Consider the following 13,080-nt stretch of genomic DNA (forward strand, 5'->3'; position numbering starts at 1 on the left):
GGGAAGACAAACCAAGCCGGAGATGTACGATGAAATTTTTTTAGACGATAAGCGTCTGCCAACATGCATTGTTAAATTTATTCCCCCAAAATGTACCCCTTTGGTCCAACCTTGTGATGTATATTTTTATAGACAGGTAAAAAATTTCATAAAGCGTCTTCAAAATTGCGCCTACTTGATCGAACAAAAACGCGAAATTAATTCCCGAGAAGATTGCATTAAAATTCAATCTATTGTACATCACCAGCTGTTCTCTCCAATCTTTAAGAACATGATTCGATACGCGTGATTCGCTTCAAACCTTTGTGATGACAGAGACATTTTTATGAACGTCAATGAAGTATGTTTTCCAATAGAAATTTTAAAAAAACCTTGCCCCTGTAAAATATCTGCGTTCGTACGGTGTGCTAGATGCCGTGAAACTTACTGTTTCCCTTGCTTTTACGATGAATATCATCCTGGTTCGTGCAATATTGACGTGTAAAACGACTGTATATAATATATTTTATACTATTATAATATATTTTTATTTTATACGCATAGCGCGCTTGGAATTCTTCAAAGTCGATTTTCTCGAGTTTTTCTGAAAAGCGCGCCTTAATACTTTGGGAAATTGATGTCCGGGTGATAACCCACAAGTACAGTAAGTACAAAAAAAACAAAAATCCGTTAGCCTGAAGGTCCCCTTGTAAGTACTGCATGTATTCTATCAAATTCCTGCTGCTATGTATCTTGTTCTTTAGAAGAAATGACAAGAACAAAAAAATTATTGTGACTGTGGCACACAAAAACACGGGAACTGCTCTATCTGTAATAGAGAAAATCAAAAGTCAGCAAACTGAGCGGCAAGAACTTCTTCAGAAGCTAAAACAAGGAAGTCTGAAAAATGCTCTTAAGAAGCAGAAGACTGTTCCTCAGCTGAATGTATGTGTCAAAAGCCCTTTGCAACAGAATGCCACATATCAGGACAATGTCAATAGTATGGGGGATGAGAAGGAAAATTTAACTGATGAGTCTGAAGTTGAGTCCAGCTTTGGAATCTCTTCTGAACGACAAAGTTCTTCCAAGAGCTCAAGGTCAAGGAACACAGAAGTAGTTCGCTTGAGTTGTTCTACACCTTTGAAGTCTCTATCGTTGCATGAGATAAGTCCTAGGAATCCTGAAATCTTTCGTCGTCAGCTGTTTAGTTGTCACCGAAAAATGTCACAAGATGCTAATGATGCTGAGAGTCTTTCCTTTGGTAATTACGTTATGATCAGTTGTTGGCCTGTTTGTATTTTTACATTAATTATATTATTTAATTTCAGATATCAATAACAGCATTAGAAAAATAAAATCTCTATGCAAAACTACACTTGTGCGAGTGGAAGAACTGAGCAGTAAAGTTGATGTCATAATTATGAATCAGACGCGACACAACCGGTCTCTTCTTCCAGCTGAGAAGAGAATTATTCGTCCATCAGATCTCCCGGCTCTTCCTGTTTACACAGAGGATGATCTGAAAGCTATGGAGAGATTTTTGGAGGACGACTCCAATTTGTCAATGGTAAGTTTAAGGATGTTTTGTATTGATTTTTCATGTGTAATATGGAGTCCCTCTAGCCAAACATCCGAAAATGATGACTTTCTGATTTTGTTATATTTGTTCTATACATGCTTAATTCTACTTGTACTATTTTATATCCCTATGTCAGCGAACTGTAGATGTGATTAATTGTTTTATTTTTAGGTTCAGTACTTGGCTTCATTTTCCTTGAATAAAATTGAATGGAAAGCAGCTGCTCAAGTTATGACAAAGTTGATACTTATTGTTAATACGCTGGCCTGTTCCTACAATTTTAAGGGTACTGACAGAAGTGGAAAAAAAGGCTTTTAAAATCTGCATCTTTGGGAGGTAGTTCAAGGTATGCATTTGAAGGCTCTTGAAGATTATTGAATATTTGAATAGTGACATTTTTTATTAGCATGGAAAAGTAAAGTATCTCTACAATTTTCATCCACTGTTTATATACAATATAGGTGTAACTATATGGGAATTTAATATATATATATTGAATAATTCACGTCTTGAAATATTAAGTTCGTGCGTATTCTTTGATGTAAATATATCAACTCGATTTGATCATTGCCTTTCTAAATTGTGTTATTAAGGACTAAATGGATATAGTCTGTAAGCTGTGTTGGTATTTATTAGCGGAAAATATAATTATATTTTATATATTATATATTTTTAGATGTGATACAAATGCGACTTCCTGAAAGTGATCTCTCAGATGCCAAAGACTCTGTGATGTCCTGATTGCGAAATGCCCCCTGGCGGAAGCAAGAGAAAGGGTTCGACACTGGGAAGAGGAAGAGCACTTTTGCAAAAGAAACGACTCTTAAGGAAACAAAACGATAAATTTTTTCCAGTGTTACTTGTTACATATGATATTTTTTGCCGGTTGTGATATATATATAGAGTTATGATATAGCTTGTCTATTAGTGATCAAACTAATTGTGATGTCCATTAGTTATTTAAGGCACCCAGCGCAGATGTGAAATGGGTCGTTTTTATTTCCGATTTTTTCGATATTTACGTGCAGTATTTACACGAGATGTTTTACACGAGCAACAAATAGATTTGTTGCTGCTTTGTATAATAATTTTTTTACTTAGTTTTTTTTATATTCGGAATTCTTGACACAATTACCAATTTGAATTTCTATTTTTTTTTTTTTAGTAAGCTTTAGTAGTAGTGATTAATAGACTAAATGTAATATATGTATAACAGATTATCTTACCTACATATGGGGGGGGGGGGGCAGTTTGATCCCATCATACCATACGTCACTTACACTTATTGTTAGTTCATTAGTAATCAAATCAATTGTGATGTTAGGTGTAAGACTAATAAAAAGATATTATTTTTATTGTTCTAAAATAATTAACATTGATTTTATTTTATTATATAAATGTATATACCAAGTAGATTTCTATCGGGCCAGATAAATGATATAATAAATTATATATATATATATATATATATAATTTATATATATTAAATTTATTATTATTTATCTAGCCCAATAGATATCGATTACACGTCGATTATGCGGCGATTACACGTCGATTACACGTCGATTACGCGTCGATTACACGTCGATTACACGTCGATTACATGTCAATTACGCAGATCGAGTCGACAGGAGATCGACATGAGAGACAAAAAGAGATCGATATCGATGTCAATTTCGATCCCGTTTCGAACCCGCATATCGATGTTGATTTGATGTCGGGTCGACTTTTCGTTTCTCACTGAGTCTGGTACAAAAACTACTTGTCAGACACAATTTTGCTCAAGGAAAAAGTTGTTTCTTTTAGCATAAAGAATCGTGTCCCGTACTCCGTATCCGCGAGTTTTTGGACACCCTGTATACGTCTATGGTCAGTACTAAAAGAAGTAATTTGCTGACATATGTGTATAGACAGTACACATGTAGGCGGGGGTGGTGAGATGGATCTTGTTTTGCCTGGAAAGTTGAAAACCCGAAACGTACAATGATAGACCTCGTTTCACCCTGAAAGCAGAGATGGGGTGGGGTGGGGTAAACCTCGCTTCGCGTGGATGGTTCTCTAGACAACATTGTACTTTTCACGCAAAGCAAAATCCACCCCCATTCCTACTTATAGGGCGAAACGAAGTCTATCATTATACGGTTTGGGTTTTTAACTCTACACGAATTGAGGTCTACCCCTACTCACCCCTGCTTGCGGGGGGAGAGGCAATAGCCCCTCCTCCGCCTACATGAGTGTACTGTAGTCTATACATACCAGCAAATTACTTTCCTTAGCACTGACACAAACTATTAAATGTCTTAAACTTTTTTGTTCATAACTTTTTAATAAACAACGAGCGACAGGTAAAACCTTCTGAAGGTTACTCAGAAGGATAACCTCTATAATGTGAAGGAGAAGGTCATTGAGAGGTGGTTCGTAAGGGTAAATGTTTACTGTAAGGTTAAAAGAAAAACAATCAAGCTGTATAAATAAAGGGTGTATACATTCAAATAATGGAGCGAGGTTTAAATTTTCGAGAGCTTCTCGATTACATTCAAATATGACACGGAATGCTTGCTTTCCGGCAAATAATCTATGCTCTGTAACAACCGAATAACTTGTCGTGTTCCTTCTGATGTAGTTCTGATGTTCTTTTATTCTGGTTTGCAATTGCCTGCAAGTCTGACCCACATAAGGTGCATCACAGTTGTTACAATTTATTTTATAAACGACATTATTATGTGCAGATTTCGAAAGGGCACATTTGTGCACTTTGATGTAACTACGCATTTTATTTAAAATGTAGTACGATAATTTGACATTAAGATTTGTAACAATATTTTTACATTGTTCAGTGATAGATGGAATATAAATAAGGTATTGTGAAGAAAGGTACCACTTTATCATTCTGCATGTCATTAGATGTAGGGGAGACCGGGGCCTAACCGTCAGTTTTTTTTCGGTGCCGATTTTTAACAAAAAAATAAATAATTTTAGTTAAATGTGGTATACCACTGTAAAGAGTGAACCTTTAGCTACAAAATTGATATAGGAAATTTTTATCTACGTCGCTTTGTTTAACCGGTATAGAGCAAAAACGACAACGGTGGAAAAATTGAAATCTCAAAAATGCCGGGGTTTAACCGTCACACTGCATTTTCAATACATATACGTACATCTAATCCTGAAAAATGATAGGATACATCTTAATAATTGTATTTTAAGAGAAAAATATAAACATTTATTCAAAATTTTTATGCGAAACATTATTAAAAAATAGTTACGAGGGTTCCTCTTTCCGCAGAAGTCACTCGCCCGACTTGTTTCACTCCTCGACGTCCGATGACTCTATTCGGTGTCTGAACGGTTGTAATTCCCGTCTCATCCATATTCCATATGCAGTGAGCCTGGAAATGCCCGAGAATGCCTTGAAAATGCACCCGGACTGCTTACTGACGGATTAACACCAAACACAAGTTTCAGGTTTGATCGCCCACGAAATATTAGACATCAACGATAATGAAAAAACTACACTGGATTCGTGTTCAGCATGCATTACTCTTTATAATCACGTACCTTGAGATTTGGAGAGCAAATATTATTGCAGATATTACAAAATTTCCACGCGCAGAAAATGTAACTTTCACCTTTCGAAAACACGTTTGCCCTAGTAAAAATCATAACACGGCAGGTGACCTGCCGAAACTTCGTTGGTCACATGGGTACCATAAGCAGCGTTTACAATGTTAATAGCGAGTTCGCACAATATACAGGTTCCGAGATATTTGATTTGACGGTTCAACCCCGGCGACGGTTAGGCCCCGGTCTCCCCTATCTGTCTTGGAATGTAATTTGCTAAAGAGAAATTTGATACGTTCATGGAAGATTTTGGATATAAACTCCAATGGGTAGCAGTTGTTGAGTAAGATTTTTATAACCAATTTAAAATTCTTGGCGTGGAACATAGAATGTGACAACCAGAAAACTCTGTTAATTAATTTTATGATTATAAACCGTAGATAAATAAGATCACTTCATGTAGGCAGCTACTGATAGAGGGCAGCTAAAAACGCCATTATCATTTCAGTTACGCAATCTAGACATGTTTACGTTCATGTACACATCCTGTAATCTACATAAAGAGAGCTAAAATAAAGACCATTTAATCTCAAATACGTTCAAGCTTACATGGTGCCGAAACCCGCATCAACACATTAAACAAGATTTGGAGTGAAGAAGACATACAGACACTCTAGAAGAGAAAAAATGTCGGAAACCTCATCGGATCAACACATTGCTAACCTCAAGCCGCTAAGTCCGTTGAAATTAGAAGGAAACAAAGCAACAAATTGGGAAAAAAGGATACGGTCATTCGAGTGATATGCAACAGCGGTAAATCTGCACAAAAAAAGTCAAGAAGAGCAAGTCGCTACCTTTTATGACAGTCATTGGTCTAGACGCAGTAGAAATTTTCAACACATTTACTGTGAATAAAGAACAAAGTAAAGATCTAAAACTCATAATACGAAAATTCAATGAATATTTTATGCCCCAAAAAAATCGTACATGCGAAAGGCTTCTATTCAATAGGATAACGAAACCGAACCAACCATTCGACGAATTCTTAACAGAAGTCATAAATCAGGCAAAGAAATGTCAATTCAGGAATTTCTTGGAAGAATTTATTACTGATAGTAATCGGTATCTTAGATGACTCAATGCGTGAGATACTTTTATCAGAAGAAGACTTAACCTACGATAAGGTAATTAATCTTTGCAAAACAGGAGAACTAGCAAAAATTCAAGTCTCAGACATGAAAGAATCTACAGTAGATGCAATTCAATGGAAAACCCAGGCAACACATGTAAAAGGTAACAAAAAACAAGATAATAAAGACTACAATAATTATTTCTTTCAGTGTCATCGTTGTGGAAACACGCATAAAAGTCGAGAGTGTCCAGTATTTAATAAACAATGCACTCGGCACACTATAAGATAAATAGGTACCTAATAATAAAACTTCTTTTAAATTAAAAATATATTTAATTTATTCATTTTACTCTAACAATAAGTACTAATAAAAACAAGATGTAAAATAATTATTCATTTATTGTTATAACCAATTTACTAACTTATTCGCATTTTTGTATGCGTCGAGATTACAACCAAAATGGGTTTTTTGGCCTATAAGTTCTAGTTTTAAAAATTTTATTATGATAACCCAGCTGAAGTGATTTGAAGTGTTATTTTATGCAAATATCTTTTTATTTGAAAATTGCACGAAAGAATTCTCAACGTGTCAATTTTCAACGTTTCTGACGTCATCAAACTAGATTAGAAATGGCGAGTACTGTTACGAGCGAGACGCAACGTTGAATAAATGAAAGTAGGCGATTGTCTACTAAAGACTTTATTCGGCACAAGCAAGTGATGAGTCGAAGGTGTGATTGCTAAGATCTCTGTCCAAGAACTAGCTGACGACTGAGACTGCATTGCTTGACGACTGACTGAGAACTAAACTAAAGTTTAAGAGAGATCTTTTTTAATAGGATTTTTAATTGACATGTTTTAACCAATAACGCAACGCGTTCTAATATCGGAAGTAGTGATTGGAGCGGCTTATTAAAAGATCAAGTGAAAGTTTGTTATATGACGCAAAGGTCTGTTAGCATAGGATTAGTCGTGGGACGATTACGATAACTGTAGCCCCTTGATTTGACGATGGTTTCTGGTAGTATTTTTTATGCTGAACAAAAAATTGTGCAAGTCTTATAGGGCTAACTGCTCTACTTTTCGAGATATACAGTGTTAAAGTTAAAAATAAAGGGATGATAACGATAACTTTGGTCTCTTGAAATGTGTGGTTTTCGAAGGCATTTTTGGCGAGAAACACAGAAAAAATAGTAAAAAAATTCTGTGATTAATATTTGTTTCTATTTCCAAATGTTAATTTCAAGTTTTTAGAAATAGGCCTGGAGTTAGATTAGTTTTTTTTTATGCGGAGGAGGGGCTTCGCCGCAGGTGGATTACAATTAATAATTCAAAAAATGTAAACAATGCAAGACATTAGAGCGAGGTTTACCCCACCCCACTCTGGTTTGCTTATAGGGCAAAACAAGGGCTATTATTGTACGGTTCGGGTTTTCCCATGCGAATCGAGGTCCACCCCCACCCATCTCTGCCTGCGGGGGAGGGGCGGTAACTTCTTTCCCGCCTACATGTGTACTGTATATACGCACAATTGAAGTATTATTTAAAAATTTATATTATTTATTTTTAACTTTAACACTGTATATCTCGAAAACTAGAGCAACTTAGCTCTATAAGACTTGTATAATTTTTTGTTCAGCGTAAAAAATACTACCGGAAACTATCGTCAAATCAAGGGGCCACAGTTATCGTAATCGTGCCTTAGTCGTTTATAGCAGTACGTGATCAGATACAAAAAAACAAGAATTTTAGATTAAAGTCATAAGGTAAGGGTACGGATTTAGACAAATAAGAAGAAAAAAAATTATCTTGTAAGAATTTATAAACGGAATTTGTAAATACGTGAAATATCAAGTTACGGCACATAACAGTACCAGAAGCCTTAATATTTTTATCATGGTAAATTAGCATATAACCGTCTCGTGCCACGTGGTGTATGTATAATATATCGGAACGCTATAACATGTAGGCCATATTGGTTCTATTATTGTCATCGCCGTTACAGATAGCCACGTCTGTTAAGAGCAGGGTTTACAAACTGTGTGTCACATGCTCTACTGGCATAATTTTGGCAGTAGTAAAGCATGATCTGCCGTGTCAGATATATGCGTAGAAATGAAATAAAAATCTAATAGAATCTGACATCATGATATGACAGCAGATCGTGACGGTACGTTTTGCACGATTTCTGCTGCGTTTCTGCGATTATTGTGGCAGTAAATCGTGCTGCTAGAAAATAAACTTTGTAATGAGGATGGGACAGTGGACAGGAATCTGCTGCATATTCATGTTTGCTGGCATATTACCAGTATTCTACTAGCATTTGGCGTAATTTACACATTTTGAAATTTCAAAATATTAAAATACAACCAGAAAAACTAAATTTTACTTTAAAAAAGCTAAAACTGATAGAATGATGATATAACACACTAATAATCCGCTAAAATTTATGTATACTAGACAACAGGTTAGCAACAGATATACACAACTGTCAAAATTATGCTACGACAGCCGCTCACGAAGTTAGCGCAGCGAGAGAACCAATCAGCATCGCGGAAAAGAGTCAACAATAAACTTCGAGACTTTATCGAGAAGACTTCGAGAGATGCGAGTATCAATTTAACATGCCTTTTTTTAGATAGGAGGATTTGATATTTGTTTATATACTTATATCGCTAAGGTTGGACTTATAAACAAATTTCTCAACCAAAAGAAGTGATCTGTGTAGCATTATTTGGCATTATTTTGCGATTTATACTTGGAAATTTTGTGTGAATTTATTTCTAAAACAATGATTTATAACATATTAAGATTCCTGCCTACTCACCGCTTTTATCCTTGTTTGATGACGTCAGAAGCGAAAAATTGCATGCCAAAAGTTCTTACAGTTTTACGTGAAATAAAAAGTTATATTCAAGTCTCGTTCTCGCGATTAACCATCAACGTTTAGAACACGTCTCAATTTATTTAGTTTCTGATTTCGGTTTGTCCTGCGGTACTTTTGGAACGCGTCTTAATGTATTTATTTGTCATTATGTTTAACATTCATTGTGATTTTGACCATGGCACGGTACGGATATAGTGGAGAAGTTGTTCATTTTTTTTTACATGTTTACAATTTTTACAATTTTATATTTTCATTTCTTTGACGCACTAAACATGTAGGTAAGTTTTCACGGTTTATTTTCGACATTTTACCCGCCATTATATCTGACATACTTTTCGTTTTTAGCTTGGCGTTCGCACGATGTAGTTAGGATACAACGTCTGGCGACGCATGATGTTTAATGTTGCGTATTAAATTATAATATCTCACTTGAGAAGGACCAGATTATGGTTGAAACGTCGTGAGTTTTAATAAATGAGAATTGGTCAGTTGGGTCGCTTAATTTTTTATTTTATATTATAGAAATGTTCGAAGTATCCCACATAGCACGTAATATTACAGAAATATTGCAGTAATATTGCAATATAGTCGAAATATTACGTATTACAATAAAATATTACAGAAATATTACTGATGTATTACACGTTTTTAAATAATATTAAAATATTACAGTAATATTGCTGCAATATATTGTTGAAATATAATACTTTAAGTAGCAAAATAATGTCAAATGACATTTCAATGACATCTTATTGACGTCATTAAGACGTTATTAAGGTATCACACAATCATACGTATTGCACAGATAATATATACCAATTAAAAAATTTTGAACTAAAGAAAGAAAAATCTGAATAAAAAATGATGGAAAATGTGGTGGAATCAAAAGAGACTGTATTTTCGGGGAATAAAAGTGATTAAGAAAAATTTTATAAGTGATATTTAATTTTATAACTTGTTATTTGTTTTGTAATAATAAAAGATAATTATATGTACAATTAATTTTTAATTAAGAGCCAGTAAGTAAATTAATAATAAAAAAAATTGATAAATTTTGGAATTTATATTTCTTATATAATCAATATTGAATATTTCAAATTACGAGTTTGTCACACGGATAAACAGAACGTTTCTGTGTGCGTAAGTGGAGGGAAGCCCTCGCCCGCTGCGAAAGCAACCCCGGAGGGAGGGGTGGCGGATGAGCGTGGTGGCACTCATCCGACACAAATTACAAATTAGGATTAGCTCGCCATAGGTGAGGTGCGGGGGGCTCACGGAGGTGATCATCTTATGTTTCCCGGGGCCCCCCTACATGGCACAGTGTCAGGGTCACTCGCGGGTGTTTTAACCGGTAGGCTATATATGGGCGACGTCGCGCTGGGGGCAGGCTCAGGGGGGCTTCGGCCTCTGTGGAGTATTCCCCGTAATCGCGATACGCGCCCGTAGAATCCGGCACTCCCCCCGCCCCACCCCGGGGGTGGGGGCGTCTTTAGAAGATTTCACCCGCGTAAAAAAAAAAAAGTGGAGGAAAGAACACTAGTGTGTGCGGCTATGCGCTTGCTCGCAGCACCGACCCCCACCATTCCCGGTCTTCTCTCGCTGTCTCTCGAATAGCTCCGTGGGACCACGCAATCACGTAGTACGATCACCGCACAAGTACAATCGTTTTAATTTCAGGTAATTTTTCTTTATTTAATAAATATTATTCACGTAAATATTTCTAAAATTATTTTTGTATAATTACCACTAATACGTACATTGTACATATATATTTGGCAATTTGTCGTTAAATCTAAAAATAGAGATTACGTGGCATTATAATATCTGCAAAAACCACGTTAATATCATAAAAATCATTTCAATGACCATCTTAAAATACATATATTTGGCTTTGTAACCTTATTGAACGAGTCTCTAATGGGATTATTTATTAACGGCTTCATACTTAAATCTTGATGCTAACTTAACCTCAAAATTTTTAACAGTTTAATCCAACTGGAGCCCTTAGTTGGAGATACGTGACAGGAATATGCCTATCCCAAATCTCCTAAAAAGCAGTTTAACCATTAATTACGTATTATTTAACCATTTATGTGATTTTATAATAATTATTGTTCTTATGCTATATGTTACAGTATTGCTTTCCATCAGTGGATGTTCATGCAGTCCAGAGCAGTACCAAGTAGTTTGATAGAAGAGCAAAAGATTTATTTATTAGATACGTAAGTAAGAAAAAGTTAAATCTGATATAAATCATGCTTTCCAATATTAATCGCCAATACTGAAAATCCAAAGTATACGTGTAACATTAACAGATTTTCAGTAAAGATAGTGAATATCGGAACACAGATTCATACTTAACTTACTTTTATGTTAAAAATATATAATTAGATGTAAATAATAAAATTACTTTTTTTGTATTATGTTGCAGTGTTACGTTGCTTTCTATTAGTGGAAGTTCACGCAGAGCAGCACCAAGCAGTTTGATTTCTATCACACTCTTCTGAGCGAAAGCTTTATTTATTAGATACATAAGTAAGAAAAAGTTAAACTTGGTATAAACTGCGTTCCAATATTAATATTCAGTACTGAAAATCTAAAATGTATGTATAACATTAACCATAGATTTTTAGTACAGACAGTGAATATCGGAACACAGTCATACTTAACCTCGTACTCTTATGTTTGAATATATAATTATGTATGAAATAAACAGGGTGATTTATTTCGTGTGCTAATCATCTCCGCTATAATTATCTCTAGCCCAGTAGCAGGGGAAAAAAAATAGGTCTTGCCCTACAAAAGGTCGGGTAGTTCTGATTTTTGGATATGTTTTATATTTTGGGGTCCTAATGAAAAATCCACGTTTTCGACCTTGGCGCACTTCCGCTCGCGCCGCCATCTTGAAAAAATGGAGCACAAAACCGGTTTTTTCGGAATATCTCCTTACCAGTAGGTATTTAGGCAAAAATAGTTATTATCAATTTTATAGAAGATATAATTCCCTACAACTTTTGTCTGAAACATTTTTTCGTATATGTAATAGATAGCGAGCTACAGCACTGTAAAGTGGAACAAATTATTAAAAATTTCACAAAAGATTCCTTTTTAAGCATATTTTATTATAATTATTGTTTATTAATTTCTAATAATATAAATTAATTATTATTATTATTAACAATAGTAATAGGACTCTAAGATTTAAAATCGATATAATGTGAGAATGCCGTCTAGAGCTTTTGGATCTAAGTAACGAAATAATTTTTTGTGTGAATTTTTAGTCGATACTATTTCCAACAAATACTGCGCGCCAACTGAATTGTCGGTCTTGAAACACAGCATGCTTGTAGGAACATTTACATATTTTTAAATCGATAATCGATTTAATTTTTGATGCTGATACGCATCGTATCTAACATCTCCTCCCCCCAAATATTACTGTAAAGAATTTATTGCGAAAAATATCACCTCAGCCAGGATTCGAACCTGGACCTCCCTCATACCGTGCGGGCGTCTCACCAATTCGATCACCGAGGCATGTGATAATTTTTCTACCGAACTAATTTTTTTTTTTTTTAATAATTTGCTCCACTTTACAGTGCTGTAGCTTGCTATCTATTAGATATACGAAAAAATGTTTCAGACAAAAGTTGTAGGGAATTATATCTTCTACAAAATTGATAATAACTATTTTTGCCCAAATACCTACTGGTGAGGAGATATTCCGAAAAAACCGGTTTTGTGCTCCATTTTCTCAAGATGGCGGCGCGAGCGGAAGTGTGCCAAGGTCGAAAACTTGGATTTTTCATTAGGACCCCAAAGTATAAAACATATCCAAAAATCAAAACTACCCGACCTTTTGCAGGGTAAACTTACCTAGCTACTGGGCTACTCAGAAAGTATTGATTTATTGGAAAAATGTTTCAGATAAAAATTGGAGGG

The 13,080-nt window shown here is 35.0% G+C and overlaps 2 protein-coding genes and 1 long non-coding RNA gene across 4 annotated transcripts in view; 2 read left to right on the top strand and 1 right to left on the bottom strand.

Moving 5' to 3' along the window:
* Positions 1-13,080, bottom strand: part of LOC139780034 (uncharacterized) — a 200,439-nt gene that overhangs the window by 99,654 nt on the left and 87,705 nt on the right. The gene's annotated exons all lie outside the window — the stretch shown is intronic.
* Positions 666-3,420, top strand: LOC139780031 (uncharacterized). Its single transcript, XM_071718561.1, has one exon. The coding sequence runs from the start codon at positions 700-702 to the stop codon at positions 1,315-1,317; it is 618 nt and encodes a 205-aa protein (XP_071574662.1). The 5' UTR covers positions 666-699; the 3' UTR covers positions 1,318-3,420.
* On the top strand, positions 10,194-11,876 carry LOC139780037 (uncharacterized). Its single transcript, XR_011720089.1, has 3 exons — positions 10,194-10,815; positions 11,274-11,360; positions 11,570-11,876. It is a non-coding gene; the product is annotated as an uncharacterized lncRNA (long non-coding RNA).

This window comes from Temnothorax nylanderi, unplaced genomic scaffold (genome assembly GCF_030848795.1).
Source record: "Temnothorax nylanderi isolate EJ_2023f unplaced genomic scaffold, tnyl_v1.0 TNYL_tig0258_pilon, whole genome shotgun sequence".
NCBI lineage: Eukaryota > Metazoa > Arthropoda > Insecta > Hymenoptera > Formicidae > Temnothorax > Temnothorax nylanderi.

Excerpts from the sequence above, each read along its gene's own strand:
- LOC139780031 (XM_071718561.1), top strand. The coding sequence starts at position 700 with ATGTATTCTATCAAATTCCTGCTGCTATGTATCTTGTTCTTTAGAAGA.